Source organism: Pseudonaja textilis, chromosome 3, assembly GCF_049901715.1.
Source record: "Pseudonaja textilis isolate UNSWEBS1 chromosome 3, rPseTex1.2, whole genome shotgun sequence".
Lineage (NCBI taxonomy): Eukaryota > Metazoa > Chordata > Lepidosauria > Squamata > Elapidae > Pseudonaja > Pseudonaja textilis.
In genome coordinates, this window is record NC_141992.1 from 34,779,989 (window position 1) to 34,805,349 (window position 25,361).

The 25,361-nt window shown below is 39.4% G+C and overlaps 1 protein-coding gene across 8 annotated transcripts in view; it reads left to right on the forward strand.

Annotated features, from left to right (window-relative positions):
* PPFIA4 (PPFI scaffold protein A4) overlaps window positions 1–25,361 on the forward strand; it is a 110,101-nt gene that overhangs the window by 27,013 nt on the left and 57,727 nt on the right. The window contains exon 1 of one of the 8 annotated variants that reach the window (XM_087929249.1): window positions 12,588–12,971. The exons of 6 other annotated variants lie outside the window; for them this stretch is intronic. In XM_087929249.1, the coding sequence (XP_087785375.1) occupies window positions 12,900–12,971 (72 nt within the window). In that variant the 5' untranslated portion in view covers window positions 12,588–12,899. Of the gene's footprint in view, window positions 1–12,587; window positions 12,972–15,085; window positions 15,101–25,361 lie in introns of those variants that run through there. One more of the 8 variants, XM_087929250.1, reaches the window with a different exon arrangement.

Here is a 25,361-nt window from a genome sequence, read left to right on the forward strand (position 1 = left end):
GGTTTATTCCTCATTAGCATTCTTAAACTGTGTGGTGCCATGTGTACTTGAAATTATGTAAGCTAGTTTTGCAGCAAGCAGCAGCGCTTACTTATACATTTTTCTATAGATTGCTGCAGCAGTGTGCTATTTGAGGGATAGCATTGTGGGTATATAGAATCACTTCATGTGAGATGGCTAGTAACATAACACGTTCTTACATAATATTTGGTGTAAGAACTATGTGTGAATTTATGTAAGCTTTTAGATCTATCTGTGATTTATTATTAGCTTTTATCTAAGCTTTTAGATCTATCTATGATTTATCTATGAGCTTTTAAAGTGGGTAGCTTGCAAACAAGGCAGGGTTTTTATCAAAAGACAATGCAGGTTCCATTGTTATCTAAGGCTGAGAAACAAATAGCAAGAAGTCTGTCACCACATGAGGATGGCAGAAAGAAGCAAAAAATAGAGGCTGGATTCTGTGGTATGTGGTTTGGATTCTGTGGTTCATGATGTTTATTATTAGGTCTTTTTGTATCTATAGTAAAAACAACATATCCATCTCAGCTTTATTCTTAATCTTCCACTGTTAGTCGTGGCTTGAATGAAGCTCTGCCTGTAGGATCAGCTACTCATCTCATCCATGAAGAATGAGAAAAAGCACCAAATTACTCCAGAAATAAATCATGCTTATACTTGTAACTCTCTTGAACTGTATGTGGAACAAATTGTTAGCACCTTTTTAGTGTCATAATTGTGTGACAAATGAGAATGATTAGTTAATGAGGGATAAACCAGTGCTACAAGTATGGTGGATGGAATTCATTCCCAGTGACAACTTACATGCAATCCAGGATCCAGCAGCCTTAGTGGGAGCTGCATCAGTTCTCAATGGCTGAGCAGTTGCTTTTTTGGTTGATGTATGATGAAATCAGGGAAAATTTAGTATTTTCCTTTCTCAATGAGTTGTATATCTTTCTAAGGCCTCTTGGACTGATTTAATGTGGGATTTATAATTAGCTTTCTGATAGAGAGTGAGGCAACTAATTTACAGCCCAGATGTGAACATGTCAGTTTTGTGACACTGTTCAGGGCTATTTTTGATGAATCTTTCAAACAGGTGACTGCCAGTCACAAAAGCTATAACCTAAGACAAGATAAATGCTCAGTGAGATAATATACTGTTGATTTTCAATTGTTAACTCAGATGTGGACTGGAATTAATAAGGCTTAAATCCCAGTTTGAAAGGATCTGCCAGGAAAAGAACAGGACAAATGCATCCATTACAGCAAAGATTTTGTATGCATTAATACAATTCTACTTGGGGATCAATAAAATACTTGAGGAATTACAGCACTATATTGTCAAGAGAAATATTCTTTGTGTTCCCTACATTATTTTCTTTGGTTCTATTACTACCTCCTCTCTTTCATCAGTGATTTTCAATATTGAACTCCCACAGCTAGGAGACTGAGAAGAGCTAGGTCAATACACACAAGATCTATGTATATCATTTGAAGAACCTAGTTACATTTCAGAAGAGTGCCCTTCCAAGAAACCACCTCCTTCTGAAATGTCAATAAAATATTGTACATTTTACAATAAACAAACAACCAAATCTGGCTTTTTCAGAAACAAATCAATCCATATATCTGATGTGATAACATCTGAAAATAAAGTAAAGGTCAGCTATGTGAGACTACTCATTGACATTTAATCATTTATGTAACCTTTAAGGCCTAGACTGTTCAACTGTAAAGTGCCAGAACTTATTTTATTCTGATGCCATGGGCAACTTCATAAAATCTTCAGTCACATCTAATGTGCATATCTTGCACATTCAGCCTAGTGAGAATGGACATTATTGATTCCAATTTTTGTGGTTCAGCTGAAATCTGAGGGACCTTCTCTTACTCATCGTCTATTATCAAGAGTCACTCAACTTTATTTGATTTTCTTATTACAATTTCTGATAGTTGCAGGAATAGGTTATCATCAAGCTCATAATCCATTTGAAACTGGAAAAGCATTCTATTCAGCTCGCATGCATACAAAGTTCGTTACCTCCATGACTTCATGCCCCTTGCCTTTGCTCAGCACATCACAGTATAGAAGGAATTTCCCTATATTTTATCCTAAATATTTTGGCTTTGGTCATGTGTGTGAGAATTGGAAGCATAGATTGTACCTCCCCATCAATTTTGTGACCTTATTCTTGGGCCTCAGATTCCTGCAAAATATTGCTAACCCATATTAAAACTGAAAGAACCAGCTAAAGACAACTGTTAAAAAAGCTTCATTTGTTTGCATTTTTAGCCAACATTCATTTTGTTGTTACTGTTGTTAAAAAGAAGGGTTGTTCCTTATTACAGGTTTCTGAACTCTGTAAGAATTGTGATCAGTTTAGAGAGAAACAGGAGGAACACTAAACAATTAATTGATGGCGAGATCATTAATGGCTTATCTAATCAATGGGAACTCCATTTCCAAGTCTTTATAACTATCCCTCAAGTCATGTTTTTAAACTCCATATTAAACTCTATGTATCCTTCTGTAAGGGCTTGACAGCAATTATTACATTGTCCTCCTCCTGTATGAACTATTATAACAACTATAGAAAGCACACATTTTTACTAGGTTAGATTCCAAAGGGATTTACAATCTATAGTAATTGAATGAAAGGGGTAGCGTCTTGTCTCCTGTGATTCTGGAAAGCCTGAGTTTGGACCCACGCCTGGAGTTAATATTGTTTGAAGTAGTAGTGTTTTGCTTTGCTTTGTATTATTTTTAGATCATTTTAGTCTGGGATGGCTTTGTGGTTTTAGGTTTCAATTGTTCTCATGGATTTGGAGTGTGATTGTTTACTTGGTTTAGTTTTGTACCACCACCCAGAATTCATAAGTGTTGGGTAGCTATAATAAATTTAAATAATAAATAAGATTTGGATACGGTGACAAGAAGGAATTATCATATTCAAGAATAAACCTTTAGCAAAAATTGAAAGAATGACAAGTAATAAAGATATACTAATAGAAGAGAACGTATGTAGCTCAGGGTTGAACTGTATAGTTTTTGTTGTTCTCTGACCTTGGTTATTTGCCTGGAAATATTTTATTACCAGACTAGATAACATCTTCAGTGCTAGAAGTGAGTGGGATTTGATGTGTTTATATATACTGTTGCTTCCCTTGTCAGTGTTGGTGGGGGCATGGTTTACTCTTTAGTAATTCTTTGATTAAGCTGTTGTTTACTGGTGTTACTTCAGGCTTATTTGAGTGTTCATTACTTTCAAAGAGGTGTTCTGGTCTTTTGGTTCCCTTTTTAGTTTTTTTATTGTCTTCTTGGAATGGTGTGTAAGTTGTTTATCTCTAGGTGCCTGTTGATGGCTGTTTTGCCTGAGTGCCAAGCTTCTAGGAATTCCCTACCATTTTTGGATTTAGCTTAATCTAGGAAGCTTTCTCAGATTACATTTGTCCATATGTTATGAAATTAAAGAGTTTTCATTACATATTCTGATAGCTAGTTGGTGTTCATGGATGCACTCTGCTAGTCTTCTGCCTATGTGTCTACATAGTGGCTGTTACAATACTTAAATTCTTGTAGATGATTCCTGTTTTTATTTTGGGGCTACTTGAGTTACTTAAGATGTTTTGGAGAGCTTTAGTTGGTTTGTGTGCTACAATTATGTCAAATGGCAGTCTATTGTTTCTAAGATGTTTTTAATGTATAGTAGTTTTATCTTTTTCATAGTTTGTGTTGGTTTGTGGTATAGTGAGTTCAGTGGTCCGGCCTCTTTTTTTTTTTTTGGATAAAGTGTCATATGAATCCATTTTGTTGGATATTGTATTGAAATGTATATTAAAGAAAGTAGGAAGTCATAGCAAAAGTATTTCAGCAAATGCTGTGTTCCATATGAAGTCCAATATAACCTAACACTCTTACATTTCATTTTCCTTCCCTCTGTATCTAGGAATACATCTTCTCTCTTTTGAGCAGATTAGCTTGCCTCTTTGCAGTCTTTGTTTTTGTCATTGTCACATAATCATGTTTTGCTGTCATCATATATTTGCTATTATATAATTTTTCACTGATTGTGTGAGAATTAAATCTCTTAGAATTATGGGCCTGTATTTTTGCTCTAAAAAAATTATGCCACAAGAATATGGGTGTTTAAATATTCCAAAATGTCTAGCTCGTCTGTTTTGCAACAACTGCAAGATTTCTTCCCTCAAGGAACAGTTAGTTATGGTAGCACATTTTCCCCTGACCTTTTCAACAGTCATTCTACTTATATTTGCAGATCTCATCAGAAGACTGAGACAAAGAATGTTTCTCCAGTAAATAATATGGTGAGGTGTACAGTAATTTATAGTAACCCAATACCAGATTGGTAATCACCTAGGTCAACAAGGAGCATGCTAGGTGTTGGCGTTCCTGGACAACTGGTGACAAATGGGCTGCAGGACTCAGGACTGTTGGCTGTGCAACCAAGGCCAGCAGAAGCAGGACTACTGGAAGAAAAGTTGTTTATTAGTCACAAATATACAAAGATTGAAAACAAAGAAATGTTGTTACAAATCAGGTCCAACAAGAAAAGGATATCAGAAAAGAATGTTCTGGAAAGAACAACACCCAGAATCAGAAAGTAACAGATGAGGGGATAGCAGATCAACAGTGATTTATAATACGAAGTATTCATAGGAGCAGAATTGGAAGAATTGCAAAGCTGTACCCAAGATAAAGAAATCAAATCCTTGCCAAAAGTAGCTCAGACTATAAAGGCAAACCAGAGGAAACCAGCAGTAGAGGAAGCCAACATATCTATTGAATCATTTTCATTCCCAAAAGTCACTCTCTTCGCTTCAGAAAGAATAAAAGCCTTCTAACTGAAAATGAAGAATTGAAACAAAGAAAAGAACAGCATAAAACAATAAAATAAGATTGCCTTCATCGAAGATTGTTCCAAAGAAACAGCGAGCACAAGTGTTAAGAGATGCCAATACTGTAATATTAAATATAGATATTAGCAATAGCACTTAGACTTATATACTGCTTTATAGTGCTTTACAGCCCTCTCTAAGCAGTTTACAGGGTCAGCATATTGCCCCCAACAATTTGGGTCCTCATTTTACCCACCTTGGGAAAATGGAAGGCTGAGTCAACCTTGAGCCTGGTGAGATTCAATCTGTCAAATTGCAGGCAGCTGGCTGCAGCAGAAGTAGCCTGCAATACTGCACTCTAACTACTACACCACCAAGGCTCTTAGCTCACTTCAAGAAATAAACTGAATACTGTACAGTATGGCTGCCGTTATAATTGAATACCTGTGATGCAGAATCAATGAAAAAGAAAGTAACACTGTACCACCAAAATGGAAGATTAGACTGGAAAAATAAAATCAACATGCTAAAATCAGATGCAAATAAGTTAAAACAGTTTAAAGAAAAGAAACTGAGAAACAAGAAGACTATAGAAGTATCAAGAAGTATAATCAAGAAACAAGGAAGATTAAGGAAGCACTGGAAATAATAAAGCAGCAAGTAACAATTTAAAAAATCATTTTATATGAATTTTGAATTGCACACTATACATAAAATCTCCAATTTAAATCAAATCAGGAATATTTCTACCAATCCACCCATGGAGAAACTGCAATAATAATTAATACCTGACAAAGAAGAAACAGTGCAGTTTTGGGTGCAGATATGTGATAACTCAAAGAAATACAACAGAGATTCAGCTTGGTTAAAGGAGGGGGATAAGAATAAAAAAGATGAGATGAAAGAACTTGTAATAACAGCAGAAATTGTAGGGAAAAGAGCAAGGAAGATCAAGAATTGGTCAGCACTATGTGAAGATGAACTGCAGGTTTTTGGTTGAAACATCTGACTGGTCTACACTCATTCGTTACTCATTCGTCATACTGCAAGGAGGTGAAATTAAAGAGTAGCTAACATCTAGTAAAATCTACCTGATAAGGAAAGATTCAGCAAAGGGGTAGCACCAGGCAACTACAAGTCAATTACCTGATTACCAACAGCTTTTAGATAGCTAACTGGTTGTAGCTGATGCAGTCCAACAGCATCTAGTTGAAAACAAACTCCACCTGAGTTGAAAGGAAAGTTCTAAAAGGAGAAGAACAAAATACCAATTCCTAATTGACACAATGCCTTTGGAAAACTGCAAGAGAAGGAAGATTGACTTGAACAAGAAGACACTCAATTTCCTACCACATGATTGGATAATCAAGTGCCTAGAGTAACAAAGTCAGTAGAAACATCAGAAGCATTGGAAAAGATCAACAGCACTATGGAAGACACAGTTGCTGGACAATGGGGACAGACTGGGAGAGATTAATATTAAGAGAAGAATTTTTCAAGGAGACTATCACTATTCCTGTTTGTTATTGCATTAATTCTTCTGTCAACAATACTGAATAAATCAGGTTATGGCTGTCCTACATCATTGAGTTTTCCTGTGGCAAATTGTCCTGCAGTGAGTTGGCCGCGGTGAGTTGTGCTGCAGAGAGTTGGCCATGGCAAGTTGCTCCATTAGGTGCAAGAAGATCACAGAGATTGCCTACAAACAATCACATGACAAAGTAGGAACAATGGTGCATTGGAAGATCTGCAAGAAATACCATTTGCTTGCAATCAAAACTGATGGGACCATAAAAGAGAGAAATTCACAGAAAATGAAGAAGCTAAATTGCTCTGGGACTTTAGAATTCAAACAGACAAGCCTCTGTCACATTGCACCCCAGCTTTACAATTGTCAATAAGAAAGAGAAAAACACAGGATAGCAGTCATTGCAGTATCTGGAGATGATAGAATAAACTGGAGAAAATCCCAAAATACAAAGACCTGCAAATAGAAGTAGAATGTGGCAAAAGAAAGCAAAAATAGTACCAATAGTAATAGGCTCCTTGGGTGCAATCCCAGAACATCTGGAGCACCATTTGAACACCATTGAAATTGCTACCAGGCAATTGCAGAAGGCAGCTTACATCCTGTGCAATACCTTGATGGATTAAAATGCCAACCCAGTTTAAACACCAAGCTGACTGTGTGATGAACCACAATAATTACTGTTTCATTCTACTTTTTAAAATAAATAATTCAAGGTAGCAAACATACCTAAACATATATAATGCTCCTGCATCCTATTCTTCCCACAATAACTCTGTGAAATAGGTTGGGCTGATTGAGAGTGACTGGCCAGCTGGCTTTACCCCTGAGGATGTCTAGTTCTGACCATTTCCTGGCTTATAGAACAGCTGCACCAAACTGGTTTTCAGCAAAATGGCAACACCTTTGTCTATATATGATTAAGTAAAGTTTCTGCTTGATTTTTGCTGTGATTCTGCCAGTCAAATAGAAAAGTGTGGAATGTGCAGGATTAATATATAAATATATCTGGAAGACTCCATAATGTATAAGTAGCTAATGTAATCTATTGACAAATGAATATGGGTTACGATATTTCCCACCTCAGAAAGATTGGTTATCTGTTCACTTTTCCTTACCTGCACATTCCTTCATTTGTGACATTAATATGGAGTTCTTTCAGCTAAATAAAGCTGGAATTCAAATAAAGAAATACAATATACAAACTATATTCAGAAAGGGCAAATATTAACTCCTCTTAATTTTTACATCTGGTTCTACAGTTGGAAGTTATTGTTCTAAAATGTTTTTAAAAAGTTGAATCACACAGTGGTCTATTAAATTACTTTCATGAATCTGGTAGATAGCATAGTATCTGATTTACAAAGGAATATTGAGCGTATTCTCTTTTTATGTTATATTTATAGAATTAGCACAACTTGTTAAGCAGAGTCTTTCAAAGACTAACTTCAGAGTGATTGATGTATTCTTCATTGTGGCCTCTAAAAATCACACAGATGGGTTACATTTCTTCACGGTGCCATTTTGGGACTGTTTAAATCTAAAAACACTCTATTTTTTATCTCCTTGAATCACATATACTTTTTAAGTACCCATTAAGTTGGGTTTATTGAGCTGGAGAATTTTGTGCCTTGTGAAAAAAATCTTGCCTTCCTTACTTTTTCAAAAAAACCCAATCCTTTACAACATACTTTTATGTTTTGTAAATTCAATCTTTTAAAGTTCTTTCATTTTATTAAAGACATAACATTGTCTGCCAATTCACCCAACTCCTTAACATCTTTGGAAACATTTCATTTTTCATTTCATTTCATTATTTTTTATGTTTATTATGTTCTTCCTTTTTAACTGTTATAATTTTATAAAACCAAATTTATTCTTGGCCTTCTAAATTCTATCTAAAGGGCATGTTTTTTTTTCAGCTGAGCATTTCTCCAGCTGAATAATAACAACCATCATGTTTTGCTACAGACTGACTAAATACCTAGGGCCCATTATGGTTTGCACTGGCTCCACAAGAGCAGAAGTACTGTAGAAGAAATTTCTCTTTTACAGGTTTCTTAATAACAGAAACACAATACCTATCAATCGGTAAAAGCAAAAATGGCATTTATTTTGAAATGGAAACTACAATAGCAAACCTAAAAAGGCAGGGATGCAACACTGTACATGCATTTTTGTAGCTCAAAGCATGTATATATCCATGAGGCCAGAGGTAGTGAGCAGTGGTGGGATTCAAATTTTTTTTTACTATCGATTCTATGGGTGTGGCTTAATTTGTGGCTGTGGCTTGGCAGTCACGTGACTGGGTGGGTGGGGCTTGATCACGTCACTGGATGGGCCCACGCTTTGTGGCTTTGTGGTCACATGACCAGATGGTGTGGCATGGTGGCCATGTGACTGGGTAGGCATGGCCAAGTGATTGGCAAACCAAATACAAGTGGTTCTCGCTTAATGGCCGGTTGCTTAGCAAGTGTTCTAATTTATGACTGATCTCCTCAGAGCTACTTGACCTGTTTTTGGAGTTTTGACAGCCACACACACACACACACACACACACACACACACTCCCTTCTAACCCTGCTATTCTATGATTCTGTAAGGATCTCCTGCTGAAGCAGAGGGTTGGACCGGAAGATGACTTCCAAGATCCTTTCCAGCCCTAGACTGCTGTGCTGTTTCAGCGTCTTCTAAAGCCAGGGTTTGTGTACTTCCTTCCTCTCCTTTTTTTTCTCTCTCTTCCTCCATGTATTTATCTATCCATCCATATATCTCATTCACTTTCTCCTCCCACCCTCTCTTTCTTTTTCTTTCTTTGTCCCTTCCTTCCATCTCTCCCTTTCTTTGTCTATCCCTTTATGTTCTTTAGCTTCCTTTCTCTTTTTTCTTTCTCTTTTCTCTTTCTTTATCTCTCTCTCTCTCCCTCTCTCATTCCCTCTTTTTCTCTCTTTCCCTCTTTTTTTCTCTCTCTTTCCCTCTCTCTCTCTCTTCCCCCCACTCTCTGTGTCTCTATGGCTCTCTCTGCCCCCTCTGTATCTCTCTCTCTCTCTCTCTCTCTCTCCCTATCTTCCCCTCTCGCCCCCACTCTCTGTGTCTCTGTCTCTGTCCGTCTGTCTCTCTCTCTCTCTCTCTCTCTCTCTTTCTCAAAGCTGCAGTTGGGCCAAGCTAGCAACCTTTCCTTGGCACTCTTTTGCTACTTCTTTCATTTCTTCTTTTTGGAATCCAGACTGGCTGAACAACGATTGCCAGCTGTGATGGAAGTGTCCCTTAGGGCGACCCTTCTCCTCCTCCTCCTCTCGTGACTGGCAGCTGTGGTGGGGTGGGGGGGCGCACATGCACAGGGACGCTTCTCAAGCGAGCAACCACCTACCCTGCGCCTGGTTTTTCTGTGCTTTGGCACTCTCTTGAGGAGTGTCTCTCCACGCGTGTGCACTCCCCCCACTCCATCACAGTCGCCGGTCACGAGAGGAGGAGGAAGAGGAGGAGAAGGGTCACCGAAAGGGATGCTCCAACTGCAGCTGGCGATTGTTGTTCAGCCAGTCTGGATTCCAAAATGAAGAAATGAAAGATGTAGCGAAGAGTGCCAAGGAGAGCTTGCTGGCTTGGCCCGGCCATGTCTTTGAGAGAGGGAGACAGAGACAGAGAGAGGGGGAGAGGGGCAGAGAGAGGTGGCAGTGTATCCTGGAAATGCGCCAGTAGTGGGGAATTTCCTTGGGCAGTTTCAGCAGCAGCAGAGCACACCACGGCATTCTCCCGGCAGGATCCAGCAGCACCAGGGGGAGAAAGTTTCCTTCTCTCACGGCCATGGCCCCATGGCTTCTTCATGGCCAGGGGAGAAAGAGAACGTGGCCGTGGCAGGCTGGGAGGGTGCAAATATGAGGGGAGGAGGAAGGGGCCGCCCGCCCCACACCCATTTTTGCTGTGCTTTGGCACTTGCTTGAGGAGCGTCTCCCCTCATGTGTGCACCCCTTTGCCTCACCACAGCTGCTGGTCATGAGAGGAGGAGGAGGAGGAGAAGGGATGCTTCCACCGCAGCTGGCGATCGTTGTTCAGCCAATCTGGATTCCAAAAAGAAGAAATGAAATAAGTAGTGAAGAGCTCCTAGGAAAGCTTGCTGGCTTGGCCCAGCCATGGCTTTGAGGGACACACACACACACACACACACACACACACACACAGAGAGAGAGAGAGAGAGAGAGAGAGTGGGGGGAGAGAGGGGAAGATAGGGACCCGGCCACTTCGCTATCCCCCGCTGTCGCCCTTACCTTCTCAGGCCAGGCGAGGGAGGGGAGGGTGAGGGACAGGACCATACGCTTCAGGCAAGGTGAAGAGGCGGCGACCAAGCATGCTAAATCACCGCTATTGGTTCGCCTGAGCTGGTGCAAACCTTTTGAATACCACCTCTGGTAGTGAAGTAATGACAATAAACAACAGTTTATTGAGAAAAGAAAGCTGCTGTGTTTTAGAATAAAGATTGTTTAGGGGGTCATTTCTAAGTGTTGACTCCTCTTACTTGTCATAGTTTTCCTTGCCACCAAGTATGCTTTCTCCTTGTTATTAGAATCCTTTTGCCTTGTAAGCATTTTTATTGCTTCTTTAAGAAACAAGGAAAGGTGACTGGGAATGGGTAGTCTGGTTAATCTAATTAATTGAGTATCTCTATAGACAATTTTTTTTGCTTCAACAATATATTTCCTGACTGGACTTATATCTGTTGGCCATATAAGCTCAATTATTTATTAAGGGCTGTAGATTGGGTATCATTTTAAAACAGATGCAATTTTTGGAAGAGCTGATCCATTTTCAGTTGCCATATGATAACAAATTTCTTCTTCTGGTAGACTGGCTAGTGACACAGTTTGTGACTCAGGAAAATCCACAATGAAGGAAAAAAGGGGTTATTGAACTATAAATATAATTCTTTGAGTGGTCATCTGTGAATAAGCACAACCCAGTCTGCTAACTTGAATTAATCTTAGATGACTTGGGTGGTTATATTGGAAGTATATGGCTTACAAATATAATAAATAACAAGTACAGTGATAAAGACTTTACTGTTCCTTTTGTTTCACTCTGTTGGTCTTGGGAACTGAACACATTTACTAGAAGCTACATGCAGGAAGCAAGGCTCCCCTCCAAATGGTTGGGTAAACTGTAGAAGGTTTCAATAAGACTGTGTACAGATGCATGTGTGATACTTTATTCTTGTAAGCCTCCCGGAGTTACAGACTGAGTTGGGTGGCTATATAAATGTTCTTAAATTAAAAACAAAAACCTTATTTTAAACATGGATACTTGAACTAAGCAATTCTTGGTCTAAACATCTGGCTTCATTACTGTATCACCAGGTAAAGGTGTAGCAGTGTAGAGAAATGTAGACTTGACAAAGTGTCATAGAGATAGCAGTATATTGAAATATAACTGTCAGCATTTCATTGTTTTATCTACTTAATGCTATTGTGGTGGGAATGGGAAAGTTTTCTTCAGAAAAGTAAAATTAAACTAAGGGTAAGAGACTTGAAAGCAATGCAAGTGTCTGTTGTTAGCATCATAGTGACTGGGATTTGAATTTACACGCGTCTGTATTTTGATGAAATTCCTTAATAAATTGTCTGCTGAACTAAAGAGTTCGACTTCACCACTTAATCTTTTATGGTGGTGCCAACCCCCTTCTACTGTTAAGCTGCCACAGAATCCTATAAGAGCTTGACAGGGATGGGGAAAACTAAACCCTTGAGCTGGCCCCCTCATGTTATGGTTTTGCTGCTTCCCCACTGAACAATATGCCCTTTGGCCATTCTCTAGCTGGGTCACCAAATTCTATTTTATCACTATGGCCCATGCTGAAGGCTTCGACTAACTTTTGGGTAACTCTCCCCCTCCTGCCTTCAATTTGCTACCTTCCTGCTAAGCGCTCATCTTTTGGAGTGAGAGCCCTAGCTATGGTATCTGTTCATGCCAAGCAGCTGGGCAGAGAGCATGCCAGGTCACTGAGGGAGGGTTATGCCTTCTGGGCTCTGAAGCCGCTTGGATTAAGGGGCTATCCAGTGATTTACTTTCTGCTCCTGCTTCAATTCCTCTGCCTCTAACATTCAGGGTAGGGAAATGCAAGCAATGCAAAGCAAACTAGGTCATTTGTGTATCTGTGAGATCCTCTAAGGGAGGCTGCTGGCTCTTTTGGCTCCCAGCTCCTGCTTGTAGCTCCTGTGCCTCTCTTACCAAATCATACATCTGCCTTCTCTGTATCTTGAAAAGCGATGTGATTAACACAGGCACCAGATGGGGAATTTCTGCAAGCTTTGGTGACACTGTTACAGTGCCCAGTCCTCCTCCTCCTTCTAGGTACAATATGAAGTGATTTCCTATTGATTTGAATCTCAAGCCAAGGCGTGCAGTGGCATCTAGAATCTGTTCTACTTCTAACCTTCCTTCCTGGATTTAGTTGCTATTCTCCCTTCAGTCTGTAGAGCTATGGATTTACTGATCAAGGTGGCTATGATTTTCCTGCATGACTACAGGGTACCAATTCATAAACATCCATCTTCCCAATGGCATTAATTTCAGCATGTTCATGTTTCAGGTAAGCAGGGTATTACTTAAAATACCTATCCATCCTAGCACTTCGTTTTTTTAGATAGAAATACTTTAGGGTTATTAGGTTTTCAGGCCTGTCTATACTTTCAGAAAGATTTGCATCTTCTTACAGAAGTTATTTGTGGGCATGACATTCTGCTCTTTTTCTTTGGGTTAAGGAATGGAAACCGTGTTACCATAGGTAGTTCCAAAAATCTTCGTGAGGGCAAGAGGACTTGGGCAGTGTTATACCACCACCATTAAGAGCTAATGGTTTGAGGGCTGCTTCCTGGGAACAAATATGCCCTCCAAAGATGTCATGGTATGATTGGCATTTATATGCAAGAAAGGGTCCTTGACTTTTGGAAGTTACTAATTTATAAATGTTTTTTCATTGCTTTAGGTTACGTGAACAATCACAGAAAATTGTGTATAGGGTTCTGGAAGTGAGTAATAGCTGAGTGAGTAGGAACTTACAGTTTATTAAATCCCCCCTGCTGTTTCAAACTGCATGCTGCGTTTGTTGATTAAAAGGGCAGACATTTATACTTTGTTCTATACTCCTATGTTCCCATAGTGCCATTATCAAGAGTCATAGAAATCATATGTAGAAATGATACGTTAAAAGTAGGATATTTTAAAAATTCCTGAAATTAATTTCCCCCCAGTTCTTTTATAATTTCTGGTCGAATAAGCTTGCACGATTTGATTGTGCTTTAAGCTGTATTTTTAGATAAGTTAGCTCCAGAGATATGATTTGTTTTGCTTCTTTGTATATTCTACTTTGACAATTTTAATTGAGACAATTTTAATAGAGACAATTTTGCCTCTAATGAAATTAATATTGTAATTTTAAAGAAGTCAGTTTAAATTTATACTTATAACTGTTATAAAAGAAAATCAGAAGTCATTCTTTATATTTCTTTTTCTTCTTTTTCTTTCTACACTTTTGGCTTTATCTTTACTCTTTCTTTCCTCTTAATTATAAGTTCTTGTTAGTTTTTATCTTTCTTGTTTCACACACACATGCACACTTTAGTCTGTATGTTTAAATAGCCACAAAATTAAGTTCTACTGATAACATGGGGTTCAAATGACAGTGACTGTTCACCATCCTCTTTTACAAGATGCTTTTATGCTATTGCCAAAATCAGAGGTAGCACACTTTGAATACCCCATTTTGAATACTTTGAATGGGCAAGAACAGGAGAAAGGAGTTGTCTATTTGTTATGGGCTTCCTAAAAGCTTCCTGCTTTATTATAATGAGAAATTGTATGGTAAACTAGTGGTTTTTAGATAATCCAACAGAGATATTTTTTATGTTTGATATAATGGCTGCAGAGACAGTTCTGAAAGAATTCAGGCTGTGCTCATGTGCAATCTCAGAGCAACTCAGCTTGAACTCTGATGGGCAAGAATTTTTTAAATTATTATTACAGCTATCACTACTGCTATTTTATTTTTTAACTTTTCAGCTAATATTTGCCACTGCAAACTATGGAGGCATATTGACAATTATGAGAAGTTAGTGAAACCACTATGCTGATTGAATGGGACATTCTTTTCTGGTGGGTTTTTTTTTTTTAGGGGGAAGGGTTTTTCTGGCTACACATTGGGCTAATTATTTGTGTGATGCTTAGTCAATAGTACTGATTGCTTTGGCATCTGTTTTGATTCACAAAATAAGTTTGGCAGAAACCATAATTCCAATTAGATGCCTCAAACAAGACCAATACTCCAGAATTATTTCTTTCTTCCTCCTGTTTAGAAAAAATAAAAATAAAGAATAGTTTATTATGGATCACATCCAGACATACTCATGCTTAGAACTGATCTATTCAAATGGTTGGTATTCCCATCAGTCATGTCAAAATTCTACTGATTTTAGTGGGTATACTATTCTAGATATTACGATGTATGGATCATATTAAAATACTTTAAAATGTTTTTAAAAAGAATGAAACAACTTGATAGGAAATACAAAAAAGTTTGGCAACCTCATATATTATTGCATTTTGTTTCTGAAAAAACATGTCAATAATTATTAAATATTTAAATTTAAAAACAACAAGTGCTATCATTCTTGCTGTATAGGGTGAGAAGTAGGAAGATTATCCTTAAAGTAGCTTCTCCAGGTAGGATTTAATTTTCAAATATTTAAATGTGATATTTTCAGTTGCCTAATTCATATACTCAATTTAAGAGAATACCCTTAGGACCTGTTGAATGAAGGCGCCACCTCCTGCTGAGGTGAAATTAGAATAATTTGGAAGGAGGATGGCAATGGGGCCTCTTAAGCTTTGGTGTCCAGGGCCAGTGCCTTAACTAAAGCTGACCCTGGTGTCTTGTTTATGACTGAGCATTTTACCATTCAAAATAATATAAGCTTTTAAAGAATTTCATAAATAAAAGGAGGAAAAACTTGTTAAATGTATCTACAAGAACCATGATACCAACGAGAAAAGATAATAATAATAATCAAAAGGTAACTGTTTTAAATTGCTGTTTAGCTTAAACATTAAGGGAATCTCACAAATCTGTGTCTGTAATGGCATGTGAGAATGATCTTGACAAGCAGGAGGAAGAGCTGCAGACTAAACAAAACAGGCATGTAAAAGTTATCTCATTCTACAGGTGGAGAGACCAAGTGTTTCAGAAGTGGCCCTCTCTAGTGTTCTGGATAATAAAGAGAAAAGAGGGGAATAATACTTTCAGTCTTGCAAGATTTATGTTAACCCTTTGAGATAGTCCAGATAAGAAGCACAACCATGAATACTACTTATATTAACAGAATCTTGCAAGACCAAAGGAACCTTGAGTCCATTGCAAAATAGTTTAAATGTTTCTTTAAAAAAAATTACATATTGTACTGTATATCAATCACACTGTTTCCTTTTAAGCAACTTTCATGTGGCCTGAAATTCTGCTAAAATCTTTCCTGGCATTCATAAGGGAAAAAAAATATCTTTATAGTTTTTGCATATATTCTTGCTACCCTTCCTTTTATATAATGGAAAAATAATTGTATATTTCTAACCATCATGCATAATGTAGTACTTACAATAAGGTGGAACAATTAATAACCTTGCCTCTCCATAAGCAAATAATATAAAATATTTTAGTATTCATGTTATATCATCGGTTCTTGCAACCTTACATTATTCAACATTTTTGATGTTCATAATTTATGATAATTATATCAATTCTACTCAACTCTATAAATTGTGATAGAAACACTCTTTCCAATATCCCTTCACTTCAGTTGCATTCCAAATTTTATTACCACTGTCAAGCACAGGAAAATCAGTTTGTATCACTGATTTCCAAACAATGCTTTATTTCCATCAAAATTGTACCTTAAATAGTTATTCCTTTTGATATATATATATATATATATTATGACCATTTTCTTATTAAACACCTGATTGGCTAGGTGCAAACAAACAGAACCAATCCATGAACAAGCCGAAGAAGATACTTTATCGTTGTTTACCTTATATTACAAAATCTCAGCAGACTTCTCTTGGGAAATGGCAGACCTACAATGTTTTGTCCCCTGCACTGACTCCAAGTTGTAATGTTTTTTTTATTCTTCCAAGAGGTACTCGCCTCTCCTTTAGCTGGTAGTTCCACCATAGATCTTCCGTCTTCCTTCCTTCATTTGTTTGCAGCAGTTTTTCTCTTATATATGAATTTTTCCCATCTACACCACTTTCCCTTCATCATTCCATCAAGCAACTTTTTTCATACTTCCTATTAACGTAACTCCATGTGCTTCTCTAGCACTTTGTAACATGATTATTTTTATTTTGTTCCAAGCAATTTCATCTTGTCTTTCTTTATAGCTACTTGCCAATCATTTTGTTAATTTATCCTCTAATAACCTTTAAAACAGGATTCAACCTTTTTCTTCCTGTAGTCATTTTTCTTTCATTCTGACATAATTTAGTTCTTTGGATGTCTGTTTTCTCCCAAAATTGATTTTTGATCCTATCAAATAATGGTACAATCTCTCTTCACCTTAATATCCTTCATTAATTCTCTCACTGTCTCCTAATCAATCAATCAATTGTGCTTTAAGATCCATTCCTTGTGAATGAATGAATCATTTCTTGTATGTACATATGGCAATACATGTTTTAATCATGTATTTGAAGCTGATCTTATCAACTACTTAAAACAATTACTCATAAGTTTCATTCTCTTTTATATTTGGTCTTTGAGTGTCCCAAACAGTTTTTTTGTACTCTTTCACCTCTTTCTGACAAATCCTTTAATCTCTTCTAATAGAATAACTTTTACTTCTGGGATGCATTCTTTCTGAAAACTGCAGTTTTCGCACAAAATGATCTCTAATTTATTTCATCATCTTTTGTTAGTTTAATAGTGCACAAATTTTACTACCTATGAATTCCTACATACATGCACAATAACTTAGCTGATACCAAATTATACTTTCTGAGATATATTTTAATGCTTTTGTTCATAATTAAACTTACACCTTCACTTTCCTGTTTGTACTCATCAATTCTACTGCTTTAAATCAGGTCATCTCCATTCAGATCTACTTCATCATTCCCTTTCTTTTGTTTCGCAGACCCAAAAATATATCTATTTTTTCTTTCATTCATTTCATTCATTAATTCATATGCTTTATCATTTACTTTTGTTACAGTCCAAGTTGCAATCTTCCATAAACCATCTTCGTCAACCGATGGGCTCATGAATACTGACCTCCACCACTCATCAAGAAGTAGGTTACCAGTCTTAGTTATAACTATGTCACATGCCACATTGCCTTTTAACAGTAAGGACATGACACCCATCAATTGGGCACATATTGATTAGTGTGCCTCAAGCACAAACAAAATGCAGTGCTACTCCAGGCACATTCACATTACAATATGAGAGCAAGGATTTCTGGTTCAAAGGTTACCTTGCAAGTCAATCTGATGTTACTTACATTACAGGATAATAAATCAGACAATTATCTCTCCTAATTTTTCTTACCAAGTACTATTTGTTGTAAACATGTACTTGGATTTTGTCTCAGTGAAAGACACACACAGGAGTATTTCTCCATTCTTATCTCTTATGCTACACTATACTTATTTTACCAAAATATGAAGCCAGAGAAAATTCAAGCTGATTATCTGAATGTTCTTTTGTTTGCATTTTAATATTTGGGAAAGATGGCCCATTAAGAGCACTCTGAGCTATTTCAGATGCTCTATGTTATGAAAATACAATGTAACAATACCTTCCCAAAGAGAATATATAGTGTCTCATAGTAGTGAAAGGTTCATTGAAGGGAAGCTGTAGATTTGCATTGTCAGAGACAATATTGTATGTCAGAGGGGGCAGCCGCAATCAGTACCTATTTGTTGATTCTCTCACTTCTCCCCCAGGACAATGCCACCAACATTCAGAGGCAAATGATAAATTATGAACTATGGTTCTTTCATTTTGGCAGGTAACAGCACCTGTTTGATCTTGTCTGGGTTTAGAAGCTAACTAATATTTCTGACCAGTGCTAGACTTTCTTATGTTGTGGTCCAAGGGAGGAAAATATTGACATGGAGAGTACTCAGACTGGAATGATATGAATTGTATAGATGAATTGTAAGCTAAAATTTGAGAACTGTTTTAGAGTTTATTTTTTGACAGAGCCATGGTGGTCAGTGGTTAGAATTCAATATTGCAGGCTAATTCTGTTGATTGCTAGCAATTTGATTCTCACTGGTTTAAGGTTGATTCAGCCTTCCACCTTTCTGAGGTCGGTAAAATGAGGACCTAGATTGTTGGAGGCAATATGCTGACTCTGTAATTAGTTCAGAGAGGGCTGTAAAGCACTGTGAAGTGGTATATAAGTCTAAGTGCTATTACTATTTGAATGGGAGGCCACCATGGTATGCTTTGGGATGAAAAAAATCTCATCCCAAAGGGTTTAGATGTAAGAGAAAAACCAACATCTAACCTGTCAGTCTAGAATGATGCCATTAAAAAAAAAACAGTCAGTAGTGAGAAGATTTCCTTCAGAGTGTGCATGGTGATGGCAAAATCAATTTTGTCTTGGTTTTGTGATTTCCTCTCATGGGAAGAAAAGTATCTCTCCCAGTGGGCTCACAACTAGAAAAGCAGCACTCGACAGTTCCACAGAAGCTGGAAATTGGAAATGCAATATCAGTCTAAGAACTAGTAAAAGCTTGATACAAATTATAACCTTAATTTGTTTAATGGGAAATGATCTGAGCTGTACCTTGTTTTATGTATTCTCTATATACATTTCCTGTCTAGAGGAGCAGCTACTCAGAAAAATCCTACAAACTCAATTGTTATTTTCTCCTATTTCCCGTTCTCTTTCTGGCTTTATCTTCCATTTAGTACCTTAATTTTGCTACTCATTAGAAAGCATTACATTTCTTACTGAATTGTTCCAATAGATAATTTAACTTTTATCATTTGCCTGGTTGCTTGGCTAAGCAAGAAATGAAGGAAAGAAAGCAGTTTGCTACTTCTGCCCTCTCCAAACAAGTCAGTGCAGAGAAGGATTTTCTCTAGAATGAAATGGATAATGGCGATACTTATCCAGATTCTTGCCCAGAAATTGTAGGAGTGTGCAGGACAGTTGAGGGTAGGAGACCTGAATATCCCTATACAGTCAACCACGTCTCTATGCGTTTGGGTGGAAACACCTTCTATCACACCAGGCCTGTAAGTACAATCTTTCACACCAGGGCTGTCCCCTCCTTTTCATGGGATATCACACTTTAATAATGAAAAATAATGCTTACACTATTCTAACTTCACAGAATCCATGTAGCACAATAATTATAGTCATCTTAAGGTCTTACATGCCCAGATTCAAGCTCAGAACTCATGGAATAATGTTAGGCAGCCATTCTCCCATGAGCTGTGAAGAGTATCCAGAAGTGGGAGGTGCTTCAGTCTCTTCTGGAAAGGCTGGGCTTAAAACTCCGGGATGCTCTTCCTCCTCCACGGGACACCTCCTCAGCGCCCCCCAGTTTTAGCTCAGCCTTCGTGGTAAGAGGTTGTGACCTCGGAGATTCTGGCTTCCTGCCTTTTTCAACGGCTGGCTCAAGTTCGCGCCTAAATATCACAAGCGCCATTCCCCACTGGTTTCCCTTTTTGGGGACTGGGACAGTACCTTCCTACTTCATTCTCCCTGGGTTTAGCTTTCCCTTGTCTGGCCGATGTTGGATAAGCAGGCTAGTCATTAAACAGGAATTTCCTTGCAATTGCCTTTGAATCATTTCTTTGGAGTGAAGCCGCAAGTGCCATTTTAAACAGCAGGACGTTTTGTTTTGACAGGAAAGAATCCACCTCAGATCCTGTACAGCTGGTTTCCCTTGTTGGGGACCAGGGATCCAGAAAGTTCTCGCTTGGAGCGCTTGGGGGTTTCCCTTGTTGGGGACCCTTAGATGCTGTTTACCATATGCACAGTTTTACATATAGATATAGGCACATGTATATGTATGTGTGTGTGTGTGTGTGTGTGTGTGTGTGTGTGTGTATTCTTAAGTTTGTGCGGGTACTTACATGTATGGTATTCAGCTTTGTTTGGGTATTTTCCCACGTCATTGTAGTTGTGCTTTTAAAGTTGTAGCAACATTTCGGCAAAATCTCATCTGCCATCATCAGGCTTCTGTATTGCTTCAATATATATATATATATATATATATATATAAATATATATAAATATATAAATATATAAATATATAAATATATATAAATATATAAATATATAAATATATAAATATATAAATATATAAACTATATGTATGGCATTCAGCTTTGTTCGGGTATTTTCCCACAACATTGTAGTTGATTGCCAGCCAATCAAGAGACAAAAAGAGCCAAAAAACAGACAGGAGATATTAGAAACACCAATCAAGCAGAACACAGCAAACTCCAAGACCAATAAACACAGACCAAGACTCCCAACCAATCAGGGTGAAGAAAAAACCATTCTGGCACAGCAATAGGCTGCTCCAAATTTAAATCTGAAACCACTATAAAAGCCGGACTCACAAAACACTATACAGAAGCCTGATGATGGCAGATGAGATTCTGCCGAAATGTTGCTACAACTTTAAAAGCACAACTACAATGACGTGGGAAAATACCCAAACAAAGCTGAATGCCATACATGTAAGTACCCGCAAAAACTTCAGAAAACATAATATATATATACACATACATACATACATACATACATACATACATAGACTTACACTCCTGGGGGAGCGTTCTACTTTCAACCACAGGGGAAGGCATCACCCCAAAGTACAAATATTATTATTATTAATAATAATAATAATTAAATAATAATAATTACAAATTAAAGTCAGAGACAAGAGAATCAGTCATCCACAATGGAAGGTGACAACGCTTTCTGCTCCAAGACAAATAAGTCCCAAGATAAGCCAGTGGGCCCCAAAAAGGCCTCTAAGGCAGCGGATAAGGATGCCCATAGACGGCACCTAGCTTTGGAAAGGCAATTGCAGAAACGAGCCAGGGAGGCAGACAAGATGGCTATGACACAACAATCTGATCAGGACCCAAGTCCATTGATGGGGCCCTTGGACTTATCTACCCAGCCCAGGCAGGCTGTTTCTGGACAACCTCCCATAGGCACATCTCCTCCAATGAGCACTGCCCGGCTAATCCCAGAGGCAACCTTCACCCCTACAGTCGCCGGCCTAAGACAGGAGGAGGGATTACCTGAGACTATCCCCATCGAAATGAGGCAATGGATGGAGATGGCGATTCAAAGGGGCATTGAGGCTGGAGTTCAGCAATCCATCAGGACCAGACACTTCTCGGCCGCTTCGGATGCGGGATCCCTGTCTGCTCGATCCTTTGCGCATATGGGACAACATCAAACTCAGGTATTCCCCAGTATTCCTAACATACCAGCCCAGGGTCTTCGGGAGGAGGTGGAATTTGAGGATCAGGATATTCCCATGGAGGGGGTGTCAATCCATCAGATGGACTTGCAGTTGTCAGAGGCTGACCCATTAGAACGGGGAATGTTGGACAACGAAGGCCTCATTCCGGACCAACCTACCCTTTCTGGCCTTTTTCGCCCGCACCTCTTTAGACCCTTACTGTTCAAGGCAAAGAACACCGCTAAACTAGGCACATCAAACCCTCATCCATTGTCAACAGGGTCTCAGGACGAATCCGAGGATCTAATATTCTCACAACCGGCTAATGAGGCGGAAACTATTCCTGTCCCTCGTATGTTTGTTGAATTAGTACAAAATCAATGGGCATCAGTAGCATCCTACCCAGCCCCAACAGGGTACGATAAACGATATTATAATTTGGTACCAGAGTTTTCAAATTTTCTCAAAACGCCGGAGGTAGATGAGCCCATTGTGGCACTGGCCTCTTCTTCAACCTTTCCCAACAAGGCCGAGGAAGCCCTGAGACTGGAAGAAAAGAGAGCAGAGTTGGCACTCCGTAGGGCACACGTTTCTGATGCCTGGGCCATTAGGGCAGCTACAGCGGCGTCCTTTTTTACATGGTCCTCCCTATGATGGTTCTTCCACTTGAGGGATATATTGCTGGCGTCAAATGTCAGAGCCCACCAGGACATAGCTAAAATTATTGCAGCAGCAGAATTCTCCGCTGACACCACATTTAATGCAGTCAAATTTTCGTCTAGGGCCATAGCATCTCACGTATCAGCACGGAGACTGCTATGGCTCAGGCATTGGCAGGCGGATACCAAGCATAAATGCAAGTTGGCATCAGCCCCAATATCGGGGGATAAATTATTTGGCAGTGTCTTGGAGTCCCTCCTTATAGAGAATAGAAACAAGAAAAAAGTGCTTCCCCCTCTTTTTCGGAGGTCTGAAAACAGAACGTCCCAGTCGTTTCGAAGGGGTTCCTTTCGGCCCTACTATCAAGGTCCATACGTTCCCAGATCTCAGAGAACATCAGGCTACAGGCCCAGTTTTAGATAGGATAGGTCTGAATCTTCCGATAGAGGTCAGCGGGGGGGCAAAACCGAAAAAAACCCAGAGGCACCGGAGGCCGATTTTTTCATCTCCCCAAGTGAGTCCTTGACAGCAGTTCCCATTGGAGGGCGGCTAAAATTGTTCGCTGATCAATGGAACAGCTCCACATCTGATGCGTGGGTCAAGGACACTATTAGGTTTGGTTTGGTGCTAGAGTTTCAATCCTCCTCCCCGAACTTTTTCATTAGGAGCCCTAGGTCCACGGACCCCATTAAGAGGGCATTGATGCAGGAGACTATCAATCATCTTCTACATATTTGGGCCATTAGAGAGGTCCTATCTGAACAGCGGGGTCAAGGCTGTTACTCTCTATTGTTTGTGGTCCCAAAGAGTTCGGGGGGCTGGAGGGCAATTCTGGACCTCAAACGTCTGAACAGATCATTGGATTATCGAAAATTCAAGATGACTACTCTCCAGTCCATTCTGCTCAGCATCAGAGAGAACGATGTCCTGACCTCTATAGATCTGACAGAGGCTTATCTACATACACCAATTAGACCTGTTCACTACAAATATCTTAGATTTTGCTATTGTGATCGGCACTATGAATATATCGCCCTACCATTCGGTCTGGCTTCAGCCCCTAGGACTTTTACCAAGGTCCTTGCGGCTTTGGCTGCCTCACTCAGGATCAAATCTATTCGCTTACAATGTTATCTGGATGATATTTTAATTTTGTCATCTTCCAGACATCAAGCAAAATTGGATACCAAGATTATTCTGGAGACCCTTCAGTGTCATGGCTTTTCCATAAATTGGGATAAAAGCCATTTGATCCCCTCAACTAGGTTAGTTCATTTAGGAGCAGTGATAGATACCGTGGAGGGCAAGGTCTTTCTTTCTCAGGACAGGTTAAACAGTATCCAGTCTTTGGCCAGAGAGATCAGAGCCTTAAAGAGGGTTTCCCTGGCAGTGCTGTCTGAACGGTTAGGGAAACTGATTTCTTGTATTTCCATTGTGCCCTGGGCTCGATTCCATTCTAGAGAGCTGCAATGGTTCCTGCTACCTTTCCAGCAATCCGAAAGAGCCACTTCCAACATCTGGATAAAGGTACCACACAATGTTCTCTGATCGCTCTGCTGGTGGTTGGAAAAAATGATAAACAAGGGGTGTCCTTTCAAGGAAACTCACAGGGCAACAATCACAACTGATGCCAGCCTGATAGGATGGGGAGCTCACTTCCAATCCCACACCGCACAGGGAATTTTGGACTATTTCCGAACAATCACAAAGCATCAACCTGTTGGAGCTGTGAGCAGTTCACCTGGCCTTACGCAGTTTTCTACCCCTTTTCCAATCATGCCACGTTCTGGTCTTGACAGACAATATCACAACCAAGGCCCACGTAAACAGACAGGGGGGTACCCATTCCAAACTTCTGATGCTGGAGACGGCCAAGTTGTTCAAGTGGGCCGAGGCCAATCTGTTTTCGCTCAAGGCAGAACACATAGCAGGGGCCTTAAACACACAAGCAGACTGGCTCAGTAGAGCCACGATAGATCAGGCAGAATGGCGCCTACACCTGTCTGTCTTCCAGGAAGCAGTGCAGAGGTTTGGGCAACCAGTGATCGATCTATTTGCCTCTCCTCTCAACGTCCAATTGCCCTGGTATATTTCAAGGTACCCGACTCGGGGGCGGAGGCCGTCAATGCCCTGCGATGTCAGTGGCCTCCCGGACTTCTATATGCATTTCCTCCACTCCTGGTAATACCCAGGTTGATCTAGAAGTTATTGGAGGAATGAGCAGAATTGATATTGGTCGCCCCTTACTGGCCCAGGCAAACGTGGTTCGCAGACTTACAGGACCTGTCGAGAGAACAACCTTGGAAAATTCCACCATCGAAGGTTTCCCTCTCCCAAGGGCCGATACTTCACCTGAACCCACAATGGCTCAGTCTAGCCGTATGGAGTTTGAGCGGAGCCGTTTAAGGGCCCAACAGATTTCAGAGGATGCTATTGCCTCCATTCAAGCATCCAGATGGTCCTCAACAAATCGTATATCCGAAGCCACGTGGTCTGCCTTCTGTCGCTGGTGCCAGGGGTCTAAGATCGACCCAACTGCCCCATCAATAGGACAATGATTGGACTTTTTACAGGAGGGGTTGACCAAGGGCCTATCTCCAAATACTTTACGCAGACAGGTGGCAGCTTTAGCCTCGGTGATAGCCTGGGGTGACCTCCGTTCCATAGTGCACCATCCACATGTCCTCAGCTTTCTTAAGGGTGCTGCAAACTTACGACCTCCTGTAATTCACCGCTATCCCACCTGGGACCTCAACAAGGTGTTAACCGCACTTACAACTGGCCCGTTTGAGCCTTTAAGAACCACTAGTCTTAAATTCCTGAC